At 47.3% G+C, this 24,332-nt stretch overlaps 1 protein-coding gene across 3 annotated transcripts in view; it reads right to left on the bottom strand.

Moving 5' to 3' along the window:
* Window positions 1–11,226: 11,226 nt before the first annotated feature.
* Window positions 11,227–24,332, bottom strand: part of LOC135054582 (gastrula zinc finger protein XlCGF57.1-like) — a 134,167-nt gene continuing 121,061 nt past the window's right edge. For all 3 annotated transcript variants that reach the window (XM_063957742.1, XM_063957740.1, XM_063957741.1), the window contains one exon: window positions 11,227–14,717. In XM_063957742.1, coding sequence (XP_063813812.1) covers window positions 13,903–14,717 — 815 coding nt within the window. In that variant the 3' untranslated portion in view covers window positions 11,227–13,902. The remainder of the gene's footprint in view (window positions 14,718–24,332) is intronic.

Below are 24,332 nucleotides of genomic sequence, written 5' to 3'. Positions count from 1 at the left end.
TCTATTTGAGGAAGTCCCCAAAGACTTGTTATCTCTGCAAAAACTTCTTGATGAAGTCCCCACTCTCCTGGATGGAGATTGTGTCTGCTGAGGAAGTCTGCTTCCCAGTTGTCCACTCCCGGAATGAAGACTGCTGACAGAGTGCTTACATGATTTTCCGCCCAGCGAAGAATCCTGGTGGTATCCGCCATTTCCACTCTGCTCCTTGTCCCGCCTTGGCGGTTTACATGAGCCATGGCTGTGACGTTGTCTGATTGAATCAGAACAGGTAGGTTGCGAAGAAGATTCTTTGAATGTCGTAGGCCGTTGTATACGGCCCTTAATTCCAGTATGTTGATGTGTAGACAAGCCTCTTGGCTTGACCATAGTCCCTGAAAATTTCTTCCTTGTGTGACTGCTCCCCATCCTCGGAGTCTCGCGTCCGTGGTCACCAGAACCCAGTCTTGAATGCCGAACCTGCGACCCTCTAGAAGGTGAGCACTCTGCAGCCACCACAGGAGAGACACCCTGGCCCTGGGGGACAGGCTTATTTTCTGATGTAATTGTAGATGGGACCCTGACCACTTGTCTAGATGGTCCCACTGAAATGTCCTCGCATGGAACCTGCCGAAGGGGATGGCCTCGTAGGCTGCCATCATTTTCCCCAGACCTCAAGTGCATTGATGAACTGACGCTCTTTTTGGTTTTAGCAGGTCTCTGACCATGTTCTGGAGTTCCTGGGCTTTTTCCATTGGGAGAAAAACCCTCTTCTGTTCCGTGTCCAGAATCATGCCTAGGCATGATAGCCGAGTCGTTGGAATCAATTGTGACTTTGGTAGATTTAGAATCCAACCATGCTGCTGCAGCACTCTCAGGGAGAGCGACACGCTTTTCAGCAATTGATCTCTCGATCTCGCTTTTATCAGATCGTCCAAGTACGGGATAATTGTGACTCCCTGCCTGCGCAGGAGCACCATAATTTCCGCCATTACCTTGGTGAAAATCCTCGGGGCCGTGGAAAGCCCAAACAGCAACGTCTGAAACTGGTAATGACAGTCCTGAACAGCGAATCTCAGGTACTCTTGATGAGGAGGATTTATGGGGACATGAAGGTATGCATCATTTATGTCTAGCGACACTATAAAATCCCCCCCTTCCACGCTGGATATCACTGCCTGGAGCGATTCCATCTTGAATTTGAACTTTTTCAAGTACAGGTTTAGGGATTTTAGATTTAGAATGGGTCTGACCGAGCCATCCGGTTTCGGGACCACAAATAGGGTTGAATAGTACCCTTTCCCCTGTTGGACTAGGGGAATCTTTATAATCACTTACTGTTGACACAGCTTTTGAATTGCAGCTAACACTATTTCCCTCTCTGGGGGAGAAGCTGGCAAGGCCGACTTGAAAAATCGGCCAGGAGACACCTCTTTGCATTCCAGTCTGTAGCCTTGGGATACAATTTCTATCGCCCAAGGATCCACGTCTGAGAGAACCCAGACCTGGCTGAAGAGTCGAAGACGTGCCCCCACCGGTGCGGACTCCCTCAGTGGAGCCCCAGCGTCATGCGATGGATTTAGTAGAAGCCGGGGAGGACTTCTGCTCCTGGGATCTAGCCGTAGCAGGTGTTCTTTTCCCTCTACCCTGTCTGTAGATGCTGCGGGTGGAGGGGGGGTGGAAGCAGGAGGGGCCCTGATGGGGAAGGGTCGGGAGGTGCTGCGGATGGGGGAGGGGCAGAGGAGTGGGGGCTGCAGATGGGGGAGGGGTCCGGAGGCACTGCAGCTGGGGGAGGGGCAGGGGTGCCATGGGTGGGAGAGGGGCAGGTGTGGGGATGTTGCGGATGGGTGAAGGGTTCCAGAGGTGCTGTGGGATGGGAAGGGGCGGGGGTGCCGGGGGTGGGGTAGGGGGTCCGGAGGCACCATGGGTGGGGGGGGAGCAGGTACAGGTGGTGCGGCGGATGGGGAAGGGGTCTCGAGGCGCTGCAGGTGGTGGAGGGGCAGGTGTGGGGGTGCCGTGGGTGGGGGAGGGGTGGGTGAGGGGGGGACCACGGATTGAGGAGGGTGTCTGCAGATGCTGCGGGTGGAGGGGGGGCAGGTGTGGGGGGAGACATATATGGGGGGTGGATGGTGGAGGGGGCCTGGAGGTGCTGTGGGTGGTGGAGGGGCGGGGGAGTGGGAGCCGCGAGTGATGTAGGGGGTCTGGAGGCACAGCGTGTGGGGGAGGGGTGGAGTGCCGCATGTGGTGGAGGGGAAGGTACGGAGGTGTGGTGCATTGGGGAGGGGTCTGGAGGCGCTGCGGGTACTGTACCTACCAAAAAGGTAGTTGGAGAGTATGCAGTAACAGGGTCAGGACAGGGGTGACAGGGTCAGAACAGGGGTGACAGGGCCAGGACAGGGGTGACAGGGCCATGTGAGGAGTGACAGGGTCAGAACAGCGGTGATGGGGCCAGGCAGGGGTGACGGGGCAAGGACATGGGTGACGGAGCCAGGACAGGGGCGACGGGGCCAGGACAGAAATGACAGGGACATGATAGGGGTGACATGGCCCGGGTAGGGGCGGCAGGACCAGGACAGGGGTGACAGGGCCAGTATAGGGTTGACAGGGCAAGCACAGGGGTGACAGGGCCAGGATAGGGGTGACAGGGCCAGCATAAGGGTGACAGGGCAAGGCCAGGGGTTACAGGGACATGACAGAACACAGGGCATGGGAGAGATTGGTATTAGGGACAGAACAGTGGTGACAGACAGATGTGTCTTACCGGAGTCACTGCTGCTGGCTGCTGCTGTTCCACTCCAACCTGTTGGGATCTGCTGCTGGTGGAGACTTGGCATGGCTGACTCTCTCAGGCTGGAGTCCTGCTTCCTCTGCCCGTCCGCATCCCCCCCCCCCCCCCCCCCCCCCTCTGTCACACACCGCAGACCTCGCGCAGCTGCCGGGCACTGTGGTATGGGGAGACTGGGAGTGACTGGTTAGCCCCCAGGAGACGCTGCGGCTGGAGGGAGGAGGGGGTCATAGCATGCACGCGGCACGGACCTCGCGGATGCCGGACACTGTGGAAAGGGGAGACTGGGAGTGACTGGTTAGCTCCCAGGAGACGCTGCGGCTGGAGGGAGGAGTGGGTCGGAGCCTGCAAGCAGCGCTGACTTCTGCAGCGCTACCCGCCGGCTAAAGTGTGTGAAGGAGCTGGGTGCACCTCACTGTGGGTGGCAGCGCTGCAGCTAGCGGTGGGGTTGCCGGGGCTGGAGATAACAGAGGCAGTACGGAACCTGCACAGCGGCAGGTGCCCCACAAAACTGCAGCTAAGAAGCGTGGAGTGTGACAGAAAGTGACGCTCCTCCACGCCAGAGAGCCCCTGCCGAGTATGCTGATGTGGGTGTCAAGCACATAGTGAGCCGGTGCCCATCTGTCTGTACGGCATACCCCCTCACACACCCCCATACCTCCCAACTGTCCTGATTTTCGCCGGACAGTCCCATTTTTTTGGGTCTGTCCCGCTGTCCCACCCGTGGGCCGCAGTATCCCCCAGTGGGGGAAGGGGGGGGGGGGGTGGCAGTTGGGAAGCTCCTGAACTCGCTGTTCTGCTTAGCAGAGCTTCGGTGAATAATGGAGACAGTGGGATAGGGGGCATCAGGGGGTACGGATTAAGGGGGGGTTCCGGCAGCAGAGCCGGATTAAGGGGTGGTGGGGCAGGGGGTATGTACCGTGGGCCCCACAGTTTTAGGGGGCCCCCCGGCTGGAGTAGCTCTGTCCCAGCTCAGAAGCTCCCCGTCCTGCCAGCAGCAGCATTGTGCTACAGTCAGCACACGCTGCTGCGTGTTGGCAGGTCTGTGGTGGTGCAGGGAGGCAGCAGCCTCCCTGCTTTCTTCTGCCTGTGCGGGTGTGTAGGGGGGAGTGACCAGCCCCTCTGGATTTACCCCTAGCTGAGGGGCCAAAATCCCATAAAAAAAATATATATATCCGGAATTTGCATAAGGGGTGTGGCCACGCGGGCCGCGATTAGGCCACGCCCCCAATTCCACAGCAGTCACAGCAATGAGATAGGCCCCCCGTCTCAAGTGCCCTGGGCCCCCCGGACTCATAATCCGCCCTGGGGGCATGCCAGCAGCTCACAGAGCGCGGGGCATGCCCCCTCACTGAGGAAAATGGGGGCCCTCCTGCGAAGCCACGCCCCTTTTCGTTGGCCACGCCCCTTTTAGCTGCCTGTGTGTTCCTCCTTCTGCCTGAAGAAAGCTGGGAGGTATGCACCCCTGCCTGTGCCATGCCCATACCATCTGCTTCTGCTCCTATAGATTTGCCCAGATCTGTGACTCATTTGACTAACTCCGCCCAGTGTTGTGACTCCGCCCAGCGTTAGCAAATGAGTCACAAAGTCACAGATCTGGGCTATTATATAGGAGATTATGGCCCTCATTCCGAGTTGATCGCTCGCAAGGCGATTTTTGCAGAGTTACACACGCTAAGCCGCCGCCTACTGGGAGTGAATCTAAACTTCTTAAATGTGCGACCGATGTATGCGCATTATTGCGATCACAAACGAGTTAGCAGTTTTAGAGTAACTCCAGACTTACTCTGCCTGTGCGATCAGTTCAGTGCTTTTCGGTCCCGGCTGACGTCATAAACACACCCAGCGTTCGGCCAAGCACTCCCACCGTTTCTCCAGACACGCCTGCGTTTTTTCCGGAAACGGTAGCGTTTCCAGCCACACGCCCATAAAACGCCGTGCATCCGCCCAGTAACACCCATTTCCTGTCAATCACAATGCGAACGTCGGAGCGATGAAAAAGCCGTGAGTAAACGTACTTTCTCCATAGTAAAGTTACTTGGCGCAGTCGCAGTGCGAACATTGCGCATGCGCACTAAGAGAATTCTCACTGCGATGCGATGAAAAACTCCGAGCGAACAACTCGGAATGAGGGCCTATATGTATATAATACCCTCACTGCGCCTTACAAGTGCCCCCCCCTCTTTTCTGCCCTGTGTCACCGTGTTCAGCAGTTCAGCAGGGGAGAGTCCGGGGAGCCAGCTTCTCTGCAGTGCTCTGTGGAGAAAATGCCGCTGGTTAGTGCTGAGGGATCAAGTTCCGCCCCCCCCAGCGGCGGGCTTCGGTCCCACTCAATTTTGTAATACTGGCGGGGGATTATAATATCTACTGCCTCCACAGCCTGTATATGTCTTAGCCAGTCCTAGAGGTTCATTATTGCTGCCCAGGGCGCCCCCCCCCCTGCGCCCTGCACCCACCAGTGCCTGTAGTGTGTGTTGCGTGTGGGAGCAATGGTGTCTTCTGCCGCCTTGGAAAGTCTTCTTTCTTCTTATTCTCACCCGGCTTCCGGCTCTATGAGGAGGACGGCGGCGCAGCTCCGGGACGAACGGCGAGGGGAGACCTGCGTTCCGACTTCCTCTGGAGCTAATGGTGTCCAGTAGCCTAAGAAGCAGAGCCTATCACTTAAGTAGGTCTGCTTCTCTCTCCTCAGTCCCACGATGCAGGGAGCCTGTTGCCAGCAGTGCTCCCTGAACATAAAAAAACCTAACAAAATACTTTTATCAGAGAAACTCAGTAGAGCTCCCCTGTAATGCATCCAATCTCCTGTGGGCACAGGATCTAACTGAGGTCTGGAGGAGGGGCATAGAGGGAGGAGCCAGTGCACACCCATACTAAAAGTTCTTTAGAGTGCCCATATCTCCTGCGGAGCCCGTCTATACCCCATATTTCTTACAGAGTCCCCAGCATCCTCTAGGACGTAAGAGAAATAGTGTATACAGACGCAAACTTACGTGTTAAAGCAATGGTCCACTGGCATTAGGGTTATATGAGCGTCCAAGTCACATACAAAAATGTGTCACCCATTGTCTCCCAATGCAACATTTTGCTTCTAAAACGAAGCGGTGCGAAGAGGACGCACAAACAACTTCTGCTGTTTCAAATGATATGCAGCACGCCTATATTCTGCGTGTAAAAGCGGCTGTATCTGTATACACAGTGTTATGCTACAATGTATTCCAGCCATACACTCATACTTGCCTACTTTTGAAAAAGCATTTCAGGGAGATTGTGAAAGTAACACCGATCAGCGCAGGCGAGTACTACTACATCGGGGAGGCGTGTCATGAAAATGACTTACATCCAAATGTAAATGAGCCCCAAAGTTACTAAGATCTATTTGTTGAAGAAAAGACACTGATATTTTGCAGGATTTGTTTGTGTATTGTGTCTTACAAGAGGTTCCATGTACTGTAAGTGGCCATAGGGATCCATTGTGCCTTATAACCAATGCAGGGAAATGGCACTAAGGATCCCATTTGAATGTATGTATCTCTGATTTATTTTTCCCCCAAGAATGAGGGAGATTGATGGACTTTTCAGGGAGTGAGGGAGATTGCTGCTATTTCAGGGAGTCTCCTGCAGAATGAGGGAGGGTAGGCAACTATGCATACACTGTAACATAATTAGATACAGTCGCAATTACATGATATACAGCATGAATATAGCCATGCCGCATATCATTTAAATCAGCATAAACTGCTTGTGCATCCTGGAGGACTGGGGATTATTTACGGTGTGTGCTGCTTTAATCATGGGACTTTTGGGAGACAATGGGTGACTTTCTCTGACACTATGGTCCTCCTGTACTAATAGACACATTTTGGTAGTCCGTAAGTATAGGTCACTTTTCAAGCACGTTTACAACAAACACTTTTCATTATATTGTGACACTTAAAATGTAATAATGCTCCACGTACTGTACATGCCCATATACATGCATAACCTATGCCATTGCTCGCTCCATAGGTGTGGGCTTCCACAAGGCGCTGGTACGTGGTCGGCAGCCATTTTGTTAACCTGCTCAGTGCTCGAGTCTGGCCTGCTACGTTGCCCAGATCTCGCTTAGCCACATAGCCCCTGTGTGTTTTAAATAGCGTAATTGGACGCACAAACAGCAGTGCCCATATACAATACATGCATAACCTATTCCATCGCATTTTCTGAGAAAAATGTCTATTTAACATACAGTACTGTACAGTAAAGTAGTTCTTGCGCTATAGTGTATTTTAATGCAGACCTCACACGTGTGCAATGGTGATTTTCAATAGCGACATCTGGTGGATGATCACTGGTATTTCACTGGTAATACCATACACCACGCTAAGCTCTATGGCCACCCTACAACTAAACGCGCCACCTTACAACCAGGCACACTGCGACTCCGTGATCGGGACAAACGCCATAGACGGTATAGATAAGCGAGACTCCATCTGTAAATAAAGGCACATCATTATAGAAAAAGATGATAAAAAAACACGAAGAATAAAAAGGCAGGCAAGAAATAAAAAAATAATATGATACCACATTGAAGCATCTGTCGAAGAGAATTAAAGATAAGCTGACAAAGTCACAAATAGTGATGGAAATATGTCAAGTATCCAGAAGTTACAAAGAATTAGGGCCCGCAATAGGTGTAGATGGGATATCTTGACCTTCACCGGCTGTCAGTTCTTCACCCAGGAAAGCTTCCGCATCTACTGCTCTGAGGAAATATTTGCAAGACGAGCCTTCATATATACACAGGTGTGCTTGGACCAACAATACAAACTGTTGCCCAAAATTGTTGAGATGGGAAAACAAAAAGTTTAGTATCATTCCACAGCAAATTGTAAATTTTTGTAGATGATACCCATATAGCATCTTTGTGTACATAGGGGGTGATTCAGAGCTGATCGTAGATGTGCTAAAATGAGTACATATACAGTGCATCTGGAAAGTATTCACAGCGCTTCACTTTTTCCACATTTTGTTATGTTACAGCCTTATTCCAAATTGGAATAAATTAATTTTTTTCCCCCCTCAAAATTCTACACACACTACCCCATAAGGACAAGGTGAAAAAGTTTTTTTTAGATATTTGAAAATTTATTAAAAATAAAAAAACTAAGAAATCGCACGTACATAAGTAGTCACAGCCTTTGCTCAATACTTTGTTGGTGCACCTTTGGCAGCAATTACAGCTTCAAGTCTTTCTGAATATGATGCCACAAGCTTGACATACCTATCTTTGGGCAGTTTCGCCCATTCCTCTTTGCAGCACCTCTCAAGCTCCATCAGGTTGGATGGGAAGCATCGGTGCACAGCCATTTTCAGATCTCTCCAGAGATGTTCAATTGGATTCAAGTTGGGGCTCTGGCTGGGCCACTCAAGGACATTCACAGAGTTGTCCTGAAGCCACTCCATTGATATCTTGGCTGTGTGCTTAGGGTCATTGTCCTGCTGAAAGATGAACCGTCGCCCCAGTCTGAGGTCAAGAGCACTCTGGAGCAGGTTTTCATCCAGGATGTCTCTGTACATTGTGCATATATCTTTCCCATTATCCTGACTAGTCTCCCAGTTCATGCCAATGAAAAACATCCCCACAGCATGATGCTGCCACCACCATGCTTCACTGTAGGGATGGTATTGGCCTGGGGATGAGTGGGTCCTGGTTCACTCCAAACATGATGCCTGGCATTGACGTTAAAGAGTTCAAACTTTGTCTCATCAGACAAGAAAATTTTGTTTCTTATGGTCTGAGAGTCCTTCACGTGCATTTTGGCAAACTCCAGATGGGCTGCCATGTGCTTCTTACTAAGGAGTGGATTCCATCTGGTCATTCTACCATACAGGCCTGATTGGTGTATTGCTGCAGAGATGGTTGTCCTTCTGAAAGGTTCTCCTCTCTCCACAGAGGAATGCTATTGCTCTGACAGAGTGACCATCGGGTTCTTGGTCACCTCCTGGCTAGGGTCTTCTCCCCAGGTTGCTCAGTGTAGATGGCCGGCCAGCTCTATTAAGGTTTCTGGTGGTTCCTAACTTCTTCCATTTATGGATGATGGAGGCCACTGTGCTCACTGAGAGCTTCAAAGCAACAGATATTTTTCTGTACCCTTCCCCAGATTTGTGCCTCAAGACAATCTTGTCTCAGAGGTCTACAGACAATTCCTTTGACTTTATGCTTGGTTTGTGCTCAGACACGCAAGTGTGGGACATTATATAGACAGGTTTGTGCCTTTCCAAATCATGTCCAATCAACTGAATTTACCACAGGTGGACTCCAGTTAAACTGTAGGAACATCTCAAGGATGATCAGTGGAAACAGGATACACCTGAGCTCAATTTTGAGCTTAATGGTAAAGGCTGTGAATACTTATGTACATGTGATTTCTTAGTTTTTTATTTTTAATAAATTTGCAAAAATCTAAAAAAAACTTTTTTCACGTTGTTATTATGGGGTATTGTGTGTAGAATTTCGAGGGGAAAATGAATTTATTCTATTTTGGAATAAGGCTGTAACATAACAAAATGTGTAAATAGTGAAGCGCTGTGAATACTTTCTGGATGCACCATACAGTCAGATTCCCTGACATGAGGTGGGAAATCCCAGCACAGGGCTAGTCCACCCCGCATGTCAAGCCCTCCACTCCACACAGGGGTGAAAACATTGCACGGCGGCGATGCTTTCACACCCTCCGAGTAGCTCCCTGCCTGCACAACCTAGTTGTGCTGGCAGCAGCTATCCACCATGTTTTGGTTTGCAGAGGCCCACCCCAGCAATGGTCCGGAAATACCTGCGTTCTCCAGACCACGCCCTGAAATGGTGAATCGATGCCCAAAATGCAGTGGCTAAGCCCCATCACAGCCTTCCCGCCAGGACCTTGCACATGTTCTGAAATTACCTAATAGCAGTTTCAGCACATTTCCGAGAAATGCTGAATCAGGGCCATCATTTTTTTTCACGGTTTTGCTCATTACAGAACAATTTTGCTGCTGTGATCAGGTCTGAATTTGGCCATTAGTTGTGTATCCCCTGTCCCTAAATGGAAGGCCAATTCATTAAATTGGTCTTCTCTTGAGTTATCATCAAAATTGATATGCATGATACGTAGGAATTGGGATACGGGAAAGTTGGCCTTCAGGGCAGGAGTATGGTAGCTAGTTTCCAGTAGAATCATATTCCTGTCTGTGGATTTATGATACATAGTAGTTAAAAGTTTGCCATTATGCAAAATAATAGTGACATTTAGTAAACTTATGGACCTGTCAAAGAATTTGTGTGTGAAACAAGATAGGTCTTTCAAGATGATTGATATCATCAACCATCTGTATAGAGGCTTCCTTAGTCCCCTGCCAAAGGACACAGGACTAATGGTTCCAAAATATCCTCCAAGAGAAACTTCTCCCAACCATTCATGAAGTTTGTTGAGGAACAATGCCTTTTCCAGCATGAAGGAGCTCCTCGCCATAGGCAATAGTGATAACTAAGTGGCTCGGGGAACAAAACATGGAAATTTTGGGTCCATGGCCAGGAAACTTCCCAGACCATTCCCATTGATTAGTACAAACAAAACCCCCAAAATTATAGATAAACCTTCCAAACCCAGCACAGACATGAGGCAAAAGGGCAGATGCGACCAGGGAAAATATAAGAATCCAACATATGAAGTGTTGAAGCTATTGTAGTATCTGATGTTTTTCTACTTTCCAAAGACAGGATGAACGTGCTAATTCTGTACAAGTGACAATCATCAATGACAGTAAAAAATTATTTACATTTTTAATTACACAATGTGTTCGTTACAAGGTTTATTTCAGGTAATTAGTGAGGGGGGAGTTACAGAAAGAAGAAAAGGTGTCAGGAGAAGGGATTGAGGGTAAGGACATCAAGTAACCATTCATCTATATGAACTTTATATATGATCAGAAGCATACTGAGAAATCATGTCAGGCCATTGAAGATAACTTATCAGCAGAGGGTCTACAACAAAACCCATCCTATGCTCCTAAGTGGCTTAGGGTCGGGGTAGAGTACCGGATCATACATCAAAGCCATGCTTTCCAAATCATGTCCCATGATATACGAACAGGGCATGTTTTCAGGTCTTATCACAGCATCACACTTGACACAATGAGGACCACCGGTGGAGAGAAGTCATTATAATGTTTCAACTTCGACCAAATGGAGGCAGTGTCATCAGCTTGACTGTTACCAGTACTGGCAATATGTTCAGTGATACATGTGACCCTAATGGTTTCCATAATAGAAGTGAGGAGGGGCAGGTAGGAAGTCCTCTCATGGGGGTAAATTTACTAAGGTGGGAGATTTTTAGAACTGGTGATGTTGCCCATGGCAACCAATCAGATTTTACTTACCATTTATCTAGCTGCTTCTAGCAGATAATAGATATAATCTGATTGGTTGCTATGGGCAACATCACCAGTTCTAAAAATCTCCCACCTTAGTAAATTTACCCCTTGGACTGAAACCCAACACTTAACAGTATATACCATATTCCATAAATGTGTGTACTTTGGGACACCAGGGATGGGCCTTGCTAAGAGGGAATATGAGGCTGCGCTATGGGAATGAAGATAAGTAATGTGAAAAGATACATTTCATGCCCGATAACTTTTTTGGACAATATCATAATACATGGAACATTTTGTTTAGATGCTGTGGAACTAGATTTTCAGGGAGTTTTCTATCATGGGAACCGAGGTAGCGGAGGAAACAAGATTAACACATCTATTTTCAAGTTTTCATGTTAGATGTTTCTCCTCCATCACGTTACCCATCCAATTCATGTTTTTCTTAGGCAGGGCTCTATTTGACAGGTATAAAATTACAGAAAGGAAACCTCTTGCAGGGTGCGGAGTCAACACGACTCAATAATGGATTTATTATGATAAAAATGACAAATTAGGAGATATAGGAAGCCAACATCTATCCCTATCATTGGCATAAGACGGGAAGTTACAAAGTAGAGCTATGTCAATGAGGAAGAGGAGGCCACATAGGATCCATTGTTAGAAAGCATTGTTAGTTCATCCTGGTTGAAAATTTGGGTTGTTCATAACTGGCGGAGAGACGTCTGAAGGATAGAAGAAAGGTTTGCACAGCTCAATCCCACACTCAACAGGAAAATGCTACTGTGGGAATTTTTTTTAAGTCAGAACATTTACAATTCTGTGGTGCCCAAAGAAGAGCAGAATTGAAGAACCAATTCCACTGAGAGCACCAATTCTGATGCCCCAGTCTGGTTTGGAGTGCCAGGGAACGCCTTGCATGAGACGAGCTGTGAGAAAATAAAGTTGCACATTAGGGAAACCCAAAATGCTCTACTTTATGAGTATAAAAAGGACCCTCAGCTTTACTTGTCTCTCTCTCTCCAGATAACAGTCAGTGGGACATTTTAAATTGAATGGTGTGGAGGCATCAGGAAAGGGCATGAACCAGAAGTTCCTGAACAGCAAAGGAGTCTGGCCAGTATATTCATTTTGTTGAGATCCTACAAGATGGTATCGAGCAGCTTAGGGTAATTTGTAGAGAAAAGCTGCTTGGGGCATCTAGTTAGGAAAAACCCAAATACTTAAGGCAGTGCTTTTTCACTGGTAACTAGAATTTGCCTTGACTGGGGCAGAGGTGGAGATCAAAGATTTCTGTTCTGGAGAAATATATATATTAACATGAGAGGTCTCACCAAAGCCAGTTTTAGCTTTTAGTAGGTCCTGGACAGTGGTGCAAGTAGAAATATTTTCTTAGTGGTACTGAGTGGCGAAAAATGGGCATGGTCGTGTGTTGTGAGGGGGCGTGGTCACATGCTGCTAGTGGGAGTGGCTACATGACACTAGTGGCGTGGCCACATGACAGCCCCTTTTTGGGGGGGAATCTGGAAGCAAGACTAAAAATATATAGTAATGCCTCCAGTATAATAGAAATATATAGTGATACCTCCAGTATAATAGAAATATATAGTAATGCCCACAATTTAATAACAATATATAGTAATGCCTCCATTATAACAGCAAAATACAGCCACTGTCGCCCTCCCAGTAACCCTGACAAAGTGGGAGGAGCCGTCATGCTCTTGTTGCTTTGTAGCACATTATAATTATGGTAATGGCAAAGTGTGTGGCAGGTGGTACTGCGTACCCGCTGCCAAATTCTTAAGGGTACTCCGTATCCGCATACTTGCACCACTGGTCCTGGAGAGATTCAGGTTCACCAGAGAAAGGGGGAAGTTGTTGGGGTAGAGATTAGAAAGAAAAACAAACTGAGCATATTTAGGTTTATAATCTACAGAGTGAAATATCTGCTCATTGATAAAGGAGATAGGAGAATTCTTTTTAAAACAACACAATATTGTTTAAAATTAGACACAAACAATCTACACAAAACCTATATAACATACATTCATAAAATATAATCTGAAATACAGTCGGGTAATGTGATGACCACCAAATAATAGCACAGACTGCAGCAGGGTCATGTTAGACGCACGTCTGGTAGCACCCAGGCTCAATGTGACGGTGAGCTGCTCCGCCGTAGCGTGTCGGTTGGTCCTCACGCACCTTCGTAGCAGACGTTCACCTCACACATCAATGGCACGTGGTGCTCCGCAGTTTGCATGTCGGTTATTCACAATGGTACCATTTGTCCAGTCACGATACACCTTCACCGCAGCACGCGGACAGGTCACACACTGCGCTGTGTCAGAGATACCACCAGCCTTGGCCTGATAGCCAATAATCACCCCTTTTTGCAACTCTGATAAATCGCCCCTTTTACCGATGACAGCAACGAGTGATATGGCCGTCTCAGTAGTCTCCGGCTGTTGGCATGGTATTATTATACATAACGAGGAGTGTAACAGAGGTACAGCAGTATACGGATATTTAACTTTTTCCTAATTCTCTGTTGAAAACTAAAAGCCATAATTTGTCCCATTGAAACCTGTGTTAACTTAACATAGATATCTAAGTGAATAGCAACAAGTCCTGGCCGTAGGCTTTAAACCTTGTAAAAAGTTGCACAACCTTCTTTGCGGCTAATTGAATCTGCCCCTATGTTTAATGAAATGTGTTTCTTAGATAAAATGCTTTATACTTCCAAATTACTTTCACTGTGCATGAATTCTCCAATGTTTTACAAGACATGATTTCCGCGTAAATCCTTTCCCACACTTGGAACATGGAAAAGCTTTCTCTCCTGTGTGAGTTCTCTGATGTGTAACAAGATCTGAATTCTGTGTAAAACATTTCCCACACTCAGAACATTGAAATGGTCTCTCACCTGTGTGACTTCTCTGATGTATAACAAGATGTGATTTCTGTGTAAAACATTTCCCACACTCAGAACATAGAAATGGTCTCTCACCTGTGTGACTTCTCTGATGTCTAACAAGTTCTGAATTTTGTGAAAAACATTTCCCACACTCAGAACATGGACATGGCCTTGCACCAGCGTGACTTCTCTGATGCGTAATAAGATTTGATTTGTTTGCAAAACATTTTCCGCACTGAGAACACGGAAATGGTTTCTCAGCTGTGTGACGTCTCTGATGTGCAACTAGATGTGATTTTACTGCAAAACATTTCCCACACTCAGAGCATGGAAATGGTTTCTCGCCTGTGTGCGTCCTGCGATGTCTTAAAAGAGCTGATTTATAGGCATAACATCTCCCACATTCAGAACAGGAAAACACACTTTCACCCGTAGAAGCTTTTTTTTGTGTAGTGATATTTGTATCATTAGGAGAGCAATCCTCATGGTTAAAGGGATTAGATAATATATCTGCACTGTGAAGTACAGGATGTATATTTAGGTTATTGGGGTTTTCTCCGGGAGAATTTGATGCAAAGTTGTTACATTCCATCTTAAAAGCTGGAGACAAAATGAAAGATCCTTCCGAAGTATTCCCGATTTTGCGTCCACCTGTTGGAAATAAATATATGGAAATAAACAAAATGCTTAATAATTCCTTGAAAAACTCATGTTACTCATTGGTCATCTCAGTGAAAAAAAAATAATCAGATCATATATATATATATATATATATATATATAACAGTTGGCACTCCAAGCAAAAGAAACACGTAGCAAACAAATAGTCTTGATAAAAGGGACGGAGGTCCCTGAAACATTGACCAACACTGTTAGTTTGCTACGTGTTTGCTTTGCTTAGAGTGCCAACTGTTCTGCTTCTAAGTATATTACAACTTACGGTGAGAGTGGGGCACCCTGCCAGTTGTATACATAGTTCATGTGAGTACCGGACCGCGCTACACAGTATATATATATATATATATTTATTTAAACAAAAACACTCCTATTTTGCGTTGTGACAGCAGCACTACAGATGTAGTGGGAATCTTACAAATCACACAATACAAAAAGTATCCAAGTGCGCTAGTTTATACAGTACTGTGAATTCAGTTTGAAGCTAAGAACGTAGAAGAATTTATCTCAATAGACCACAGGTTCTCAAACTCATTCCCCAGGACCCCACACAGTGCATATTTTACAGGTAGCCCAGCAGGTGCACAGGTGTATTAATTACACATTTTAAAAGGTCCACAGGTGGAGCTAATTATTTCACTTGTGATTCTGTGAGACCTGCAAAACATGCACTGTGTGGGGCCCTGAGGACAGGGTTTGAGAACCTGTGCAATAGACCAATCCAAAGTTGACTGTACCAAGGGTCTTTGTTAGCTGGATCAAACCTTAGCAAAGGTGTGAGCTCTGGGTGGGAGGCACAGATACAGAGACACGATGTATGCAAATTGGTGGACCATACGCGTTTCGTCATGATGACTTCTTCAGATGTATTTTAGATGATTTTAATTAAAGTCAGATGTTTGGGATTACCCATTCAAGTAGGTTTTGAATACCGTGATATTATCACTTGATAAAAGGACACAGATTCGCTTGAACAGGATCTTCAAACTGGATTAAAAGGTGGCATCCAAAAATGCCCTGTTGCTATAGTAATGTTAAATGTTCTCATTAGTGACCAGTACACTCGCTGTAATAATAGGAACCACAACTATTTTGTACAAACTCCAAGTGGGTGTGTGTGCATGCATCACCAAGCTGGATTCAGTATGCCCTCTCCTACAAGCCCTTCACTGGCTCCCCTTCCCTTTCAGAATCCAATCCAAGCTTCTCACACTCGACTACAAAGCCCTCACCCACTCCTCTCCCAGTTACATCTCGGACCCTTTTCTCTCCCTACACTCCCGCCCGTCCTCTTCTCTCTGCTAATACACGCCGCCTCTCCTGCTTACTGATTACCTCCTCCCACTCCTACCTCCAAGATTTTTCATGTGCTGCTCTCTTTCTCTGGATTCTCTACCTCTACCCCTCTCTCTACAAATCTCATCCTAACCCTCTGTTCCATGCTCCCTGTCTACCCCATCTGTGTCAACCCTGTCTGTCTGCCCCTCCCCTTTAGAATGTAAGCTCTCACGAGCAGGGCCCCCTTCCCTCATGTGCTTATCCTTTTCTTACTTAAACCATCTGCACCAAATCCCGTGGTTTTGTTTCACCCTGATATTTCTCAGTGTCATCTGCTGATGTAGTTATGTTTATTTATCTTGCAGTTGTCTTCTATTGTCTTCAACTGTAAGTCACTATTTTCCTGTTTTGATTATTATTTTATGTACTCTGTAATTGGGCGCTGCGGAACCCTTGTGGCGCCATATAAAGAATAATAATAATGGTTCACCTCATTCCGGTATCAACCAGTAAGTCTTTATCATATATCCTGTAAACATTCTGATTTCCAACTATCTATGAGCAAGATCACAGGGACTTGTGGTTCCACAGACACATTTATATTGCTTCAACCCTCAAGTCTTATTTATTATCATTTCATTATGTACCCCTGAGTGCCTTGCATCATTGCTCAATAAATCTGATAATACCGCTCAACAAGTCTACTCCGTATTTGATGGTTGCATTTCCAAGTGTATCTAGGACAGTGCCTCTATACAGCTTACATTAATGTACAGATGAGCCCAATAATACTCAGCATTTGAATCTGTTTTTAACACAGTTTGTTCAATTTCTGATGGGTACTCCCATGTTACCTAAAACAGTGGTTTCCAAATGCGGTCTTCAAGGCATCCCAATAGTCCAGGTTTTAAGGCTATCCATGCTTAGGCACAGGTCATTTTAATTAGTGCCTCAGTCAGTTTGACCATCAGCACAAGCATGGATATCCATAAAACCTGGACTGTTTGAATGCCTTGAGTACCATGTTTGGGAACCACTGACCTAATCTTTGATATTACCAGCAGTCCAGAGACTTTCTCTTTCCGCCTTAGAAGTAGAGCCAGAGTCTCATGGCTGCAATTCCATCGCTGGTGTACTTCTACTTGTGGAGGTCTCAACTGCCTTCGGTGGAGGGAAAAATCCTACAGCGCTTGAGACGATCGGACACTAAAGATCTCTGCAGAGAATGGGTCAGAGCCTGAGACACTCGGGCAATGAAGATCTCTTTAGAGAATGGGTCAGAACCTGAGACATTTGTCCACTGCAGATTTCTGCTGAGAATGGTTCAGAACCTGAGACCCTCAGGCACTGAAGATCTCTGCAAAGAATGGGTTAGAACCTGAGACACTCGGACACTGAAGATCTCTTCAGAGAATGTGTCAGAATCTGAGACATTCGAAGACTGAAGATCTCTGCAAAGAATGTGTCAGAGCCTGAGACCCTTGGACACTGAAGAACTGTGCAGAGAATGGGTCAGAGCCTGAGACCCTCGGACACTGAAGATCTCTTCAGAGAATGGGTTACAGTCTGAGACCCTTGGACACAGAAGATCTCTGCAGAGAATGGGTCACAACCTGAGACCCTCAGACACTAAAGATATCTGCAGAGAATGGGTCAGAGCCTGAGACACTCGGGCAATGAAGATCTCTTTAGAGAATGGGTCAGAACCTGAGACATTTGTCCACTGCAGATTTCTGCTGAGAATGGTTCAGAACCTGAGACCCTCAGGCACTGAAGATCTCTGCAAAGAATGGGTCAGACCCTGAGACACTCGGACACTGAAGATCTCTTCAGAGAATGGGTCAGAATCTGAGACATTCGAAGACTGAAGATCTCTGCAAAGAATGTGTCAGCCTGAGACCCTCGGACACTGAAGTTCTCTGCAGAGAATGGGTTACAGTCTGAGACCCTTGGACACAGAAGATCTCTGCAGAGAATGGGTCACAACCTGAGACCCTCAGGCACTGAAGATCTCTGCAAAGAATGGGTCAGAACCTGAGACACTCGGACACTGAAGATCTCTTCAGAGAATGGGTCAGAATCTGAGACATTGGAAGACTGAAGATCTCTGCAAAGAATGTGTCAGAGCCTGAGACCCTCGGACACTGAAGATCTCTGCAGAGCATGGGTCAGAGCCTGAGACCCTCGGACACTGAAGATCTCTTCAGAGAATGGGTTACAGTCTGAGACCCTTGGACACAGAAGATCTCTGCAGAGAATGGGTCACAACCTGAGACCCTCAGACACTAAAGATCTCTGCAGAGAATGGGTCAGAGCCTGAGACCCTCAGACACTGAAAATCTCTGTAGAGAATGGTTCAGAACCTGAGACCCTCAGACACTGAAGATCTATGCAGAGAATGGTCCAGAACCTGAGACCCTCAGACACTGAAGATCTCTGCAGAGAATGGTTCAGAACCCGAGACCCTCAGACACTGAAGATCTCTGCAGAGAATGGTTCAGAACCCGAGACCCTCAGACACTGAAGATCTCTGCAGAGAATGGTTCAGAACCCGAGACCCTCAGACACTGAAGTTCTCTTCAGAGAATGGGTCTGATCAGTTGCTGAATATTTTGAATTCTCCTCTGATGATTCATCTCTCACTGTGTCTATATGGATTCCCAAAAGTAGCAGCTATGGAGAAGGTACAAGGTGGATATTGCTAGAATTTATGATCCAGTCATGTTCCTGTAAAAATGAAATTACTTATACCCCTGTCAGAATAGAAGCAAAATCCTGGGTTACTGCACATGAACGCACATCAACATGGGATTTTGCTGAGTCTGGTAGGGGCCAGGAAAAATAATCTGGTTAACCTGGCTAATGATCATGGTTGTGACCAGGGTTGGACATTGGTCACGGTGTAGTGTAAATGGGTACCCCAGGTCATCCGACCCAGGACCCATTTTCAGCATAGGAAGGGCCGGCTCATTTCCAAGCGCCAGCAGAAGAGTTTATATTGCACCCGTGTGCAGTATAAATGGGGTTTCGTATGAAATACCCACAATCAAAATACAGTCAAAATCCCGTCAACAATTGACCGACTGTCAAAATACAGACAAGCTCAAAATACCTACATTTAAAATGTTGACAGGTCGAAAAGTCGACACGAGTTTTCCAATGGCTTTTTGGTGTGTATGTCGACATAGGTCAACATCGATACCATATAAGTGTACCGCTGCACTCGCCATACTTCGGGCACGGTGCCTCGCTGTGCTCGTCACACTATTATATTCCCCCTCCAGACCCACTGTATGAAAAAGTGGGTTTCAATGAAAAACTCATGTCGACCTTTTGACCTGTCGACATCTTAAATGTCGGGGGGGGGGTTATATCTTGTCGGTATTTTAAATGTTGGTATTTTTACCTTGTCTGGATTTTGACAGTCGGTCATTGGTGCCGGGATTGTGATTGTAGGTAAATTGACCGCATCCCGTGTAAACGGACTGATCCGTGAATAACCCGGGTCAAAGGCCCTGTGTAATGGGGTTAAGCCGGGTCTGACCCTAATTAGACCTGTGTTCCAAATTCTGGGTCGCTATTTTAATCTGAAAGGGGTATTAAGAATATCGTAATCTGGGAATAGTTTTCTGATTTCCCCAGAAAATTGTCCAGAAAAGACCTCACCTCCTGAGAGCAATCGGGACTAACAGCACTTTTTTTTTTTAAGTTCCAGACTTGCAGAGACGCTGGCCCGGACCTCCACTCTCCTGACAAGTACAGGGAGCAAAACGGGAAGAAAGGGGGGGGCACAGAGATTTGGTGCTATGTAACAGCGCACTCAGTATTATATTATAATACAGTATAATTCAGTATTATATGGGCGCTGGGGTGTGAGCTGGTATACTCCCTCTGTGTTTTCTCTAGCAGGCTTCCCTGTGGGTCTGTCCCCCATAGCCAGTGTGAGTAGGTGGGTGTCGGTACGGTGTGTCGACATGTCTGAGGTTGGGTGCTCCTCCCCGGAGGAAGTTACTGGGGGCGCAGAGAACGATTTGGGAGTGACTGTCGGCACCACCGACTGCTGATTGGGTGAATATGTTAAGTACATTGAATGCAAATGTGGCGTTATTGTCTAAGAGGCTGGATAAATCTGATTCTCAGACACAAACGTGGAGAAAATCCATGGAGGGCGCCTTGTCCCAGGTACAGGTCCCCTCAGGGTCACAAAAGCGTTAATTTACCCAAATAGCTGCTACGGATACCGACACGGACTCTGACTCCAGTGTCGACTATAGTGAGGCCAGTTTACATCCAAAATGGGTTAAGAGTATTCAGTACATGATTGTGGCTATTAAAGATGTTTTACATATTTCTGAAGTACCTGCTGTTCCAGATACAAGGGTTTGTTTGTATAAGGGAAAGAAGCCTGAGGTGACTTTTCCCTCCTCTCATGAACTGAACACTCTTTGTGAAAAGGCTTGGGAATCGCCTGATAAAAGGTGGCAGATTCCCAAGATAATTTTTATGGCATATCCTTTCCCCTCTGACGACAGGGAAAAGTGGGAGTCATCTCCCAATGTGGACAAAACTCTGTCACGGCTGTCCAAGAAGGTGGCGCTTCCGTCTCCCGACACTGCTGCCCTCCAGGATCTTGCGGATCGTAAGCAGGAAACAACTTTAAAGGCTATTTATGTCACTACGGGTGCACTCCTCAGACCTGCCATGGCATCGGCATGGGTGAGTAGTGCTATTGTTAAGTGGGCTGATAATTTGGCATCTGACATGGATACCCTGGATAGGGATAACATTCTGTTGACTCTCGGTTATATCAGGGACGCTACAGCTTACCTAAAGGATGCAGCGAGGGATATTGGCCTTTTGGGATCAAGGGCCAATGCCGTGGCAGTCTCGGCCAGGAGAGCGCTGTGGATTCATCAATGGAATGCTGATGCCAACTCCAAGAAAGCTATGGAAGCTCTCCCTTATAAAGGTAGTGTCTTGTTTGGTGACGGCCTCGCTGACCTGGTGTCTACCGCTACAGCGGGTAAGTCATCTTCCGTATGTTCCGGCACAACATAAAAAGGCACCCCATTATCAGATGCAGTCCTTTCGGCCTAATAAATACAAAAAAGGAAGAGGGTCGTCCTTCCTTGCCTCTAAAGGTAGAGGAAGGGGAAAAAGGTTGCCTGCTGTGCCAGGCTCCCAGGAGCAGAAGTCCTCCCCGGCTTCTGCCAAGTCCACCACATGACACTGGAGCTCCTCTACGGGAGTCCGTACCGGTGGGGGCACGCCTCCGACTCTTTAGTCAGGTCTGGTTTCACACGGGCCTTGATCCTTGGGTGTTAGATATAGTGTCCCAATAGTACAATCTAGAGTTTCAAGATGTGCCCCCCTCCCCCCCACCGATTTTTCAATCAGCCTTGCCAGTTTCTATCCCAGAAAGGGAAGTAGTGCGTGCTGCGATACAAAAGCCGTGTCAACAGCGTGTCATTGTCACGGTACCCCCGTCTCAACGGGGAGAAGGGTTTTATTCAAGCCTATTTGTCGTACCAAAGCCGGATGGCTCGGTCAGACCGATCCTGAACCTAAAATCCCTCAATCTGTATTTGAAAACTTTCAAGTTCATGATGGAATCTCTTCGAGCAGTGATATCCAGTCTGGAAGGGGGGGGATTTTATGGTGTCAGTCGACATAAAAGATGCCTACTTAAATGTTCCAATATATCCTCCACACCAAGCTTTCCTGATGTTTGCAGTTCAGGATTGTCATTACCAATTTCAGACGTTGCCGTTTGGTCTTTCCACGGCCCAGAGGGTCTTCACCAAAGTAATGACGGAAATGATGGTACTCCTACGCGAGCAGGGTGTCACAATTATCCCGTACTTGGACGATCTCCTGATAAAGGCAAGATCAAAGGAGCAGTTGCTAAGAAACGTGGCACTGTCCCTGACAGTTCTGCAACAACATGGTTGGATTCCAAATTTGCCAAAGTCACAGTTGATTCCGACAACTCGGCGGTCTTTCTTGGGCATGATCCTGGACACGGAACTGCAAAGAGTGTTTCTTCCAGCGGAAAAAGCTCTGGATGCATGGTCAAGGAGATTCTGAAACCGGCAAGAGTGTCGATTCATCAATGCACTCGAGTGCTAGGGAAGATGGTTGCGGATTACGAAGCCATTCCGTTTGGCAGGTTTCATGCCCGGGTGTTTCAGTGGGACCTGCTGGACAAATGGTCCGGATCTCACCTACACATGCACCGGAAAATAAGTCTATCTTCCAGGACCAAAATTTCTCTCCTGTGGTGGCTGCAAAGTTCTCACCTTCTGGAGGGACGCAGGTTCGGAATCCAGGATTGGGTCCTGCTGACTACGGATGCAAGTCTCCGAGGCTTGGGAGCAGTCATGCAAGGAAGAAGTTTCCAGGGAAAATGGTAAATCCAGGAAACTTGTCTCCACATAAACGATCTGGAGTTAAGAGCCATTTACAACGGCCTTCTGCAAGCGGAACACCTTCTTCGAGGTCTACCTGTCCTGATTCAGTCGGACAACGTAACAGCGGTAGCGTACGTAAACCGCCAGGGCAGAACAAAGAGCAGAGAGGCAATGGCGGAGGCCACAAGAGTTCTCCGCTGGGCGGAAAAGCACATGAGCGCTCTGTCAGCAGTCTTCCTTCCGGGCGTGGACAACTGGGAAGCAGACTTCCTCAGCAGACACGATCTCCATCCAGGAGAGTGGGCTCTTCATCAAGAGGTATTTGCAGAAGTGACAAGGCGTTGGGGAATTCCTCAAATAGACATGATGGAGTCTCGCCTCAACAAGAAGCTTCCGAGGTATTGTTCCAGGTCACGGGACCCCCAAACCAGTGCAGTGGACGCCCTGCTAACTCTGTGGGTGTTTCAGTCGGTATATGTGTTCCCTCCACTTCCTCTCATTCCAAAAGTATTGAGGATCATAAGACGAACAAGGGTTCCGGCAGTACTCGTCGTTCCAGATTGGCCACGGAGGGCCTGGTATCAGGATCTTCAGGACTTGCTCATAGAAGATCCTTGACCACTTCCTCTCAGAGAGGACCTGTTGCTACAGGGTCCATGCGTCTTTCCAGACTTACCGCGGCTGCGTTTGACAGCGGAGGTTGAATGCCAAATCCTAGCTCGAAAGGGTATTCCTGGGGAAGTCATCCCCATTCTCCTTAAGGCTAGAAAGGAGGTCACGGCGAAGTATTATCACTGTATTTGGAGAAAATATATGTGTCCTGGTGTGAAGGCAAGAAAGCTCCTGCAGAGGAGTTTCAGCTGGGTCGTTTCCTCCATTTTTTGCAGGCAGGCGTGGATGCAGGCCTGATATTGGGTTCCATCAAAGTGCCGATTTTGGCTCTCTTTTCTTTCAAAAAGAATTGTGCGTCCTTCCTGAAGTTCAGACTTTCGTGAAGGGAGTGCTGCATATCCATCCTCCGTTTGTGCCACCCGTGGCACCGTGGGATCTTGACGTGGTGTTACAATTTCTTATGTCTCACTGGTTTGAACCTTTGCGAAAGGTTGAGTTAAAATTTCTCACTTGGAAAGTGGTCATGCTTTTAGCCTTGGCGTCCGCCAGACGGGTGTCGGAATTGGCAGCTTTGTCTCACAAGAGCCCATATTTGATTTTCCATGTGGATAGAGCGGAACTGCGGACTCGTCAACAATTTCTGCCGAAGGTGGTTTCTTCGTTTCACATAAATCAACCTATTGTGGTGCCTGTGGCTACGGAGGCCGTAGCGGTGCCAAAACCTCTCGATGTTGTAAGAGCTTTGAAAATTTATGTCGCCAGAACGAGTCTTGTTAGGAAAACGGAGGCTCTGTTTGTCCTGTATGCTTCCAACAAGATTGGAAAACCTGCTTCCAAACAGACTATTACACGCTGGATTTGTAATACGATTCAGCATGCTCATTCTACGGCTGGATTGCCGTTGCCGAAGTCAATGAAGGCCCATTCTACCAGGAAGGTGGGCTCATCTTGGGCGGCTGTCCGAGGGGTCTCGGCACTTCAACTTTGCAGAGCAGCTACGTGTTCAAGTTCAAACACTTTTGCTAAGTTCTACAAGTTTGATACCCTGGCTGATGAGGACCTCATGTTTGCTCAGTCGGTGCTGCAGAGTCGTCCGCACTCTACCGCCCGGTCTGGAGCTTTGGTATAGACCCCATGGTCCTTTGGAGTCCCCGGCATCCTCTAGGACATAAGAGAAAATAAGATTTTAATACCTACCGGTAAATCCTTTTCTCTTAGTCCGTAGAGGATGCTGGACGCCCATCCCAGTGCGGACTGTTACTTGTAGTTGTATTGTTAGTTGTTGTGTTCGG

The sequence above is a fragment of the Pseudophryne corroboree genome, chromosome 3, assembly GCF_028390025.1.
Source record: "Pseudophryne corroboree isolate aPseCor3 chromosome 3, aPseCor3.hap2, whole genome shotgun sequence".
Lineage (NCBI taxonomy): Eukaryota > Metazoa > Chordata > Amphibia > Anura > Myobatrachidae > Pseudophryne > Pseudophryne corroboree.
The sequence above is the reverse complement of the archived record's forward strand: the minus strand, read 5'-3'. Positions and strand labels throughout refer to the sequence as shown.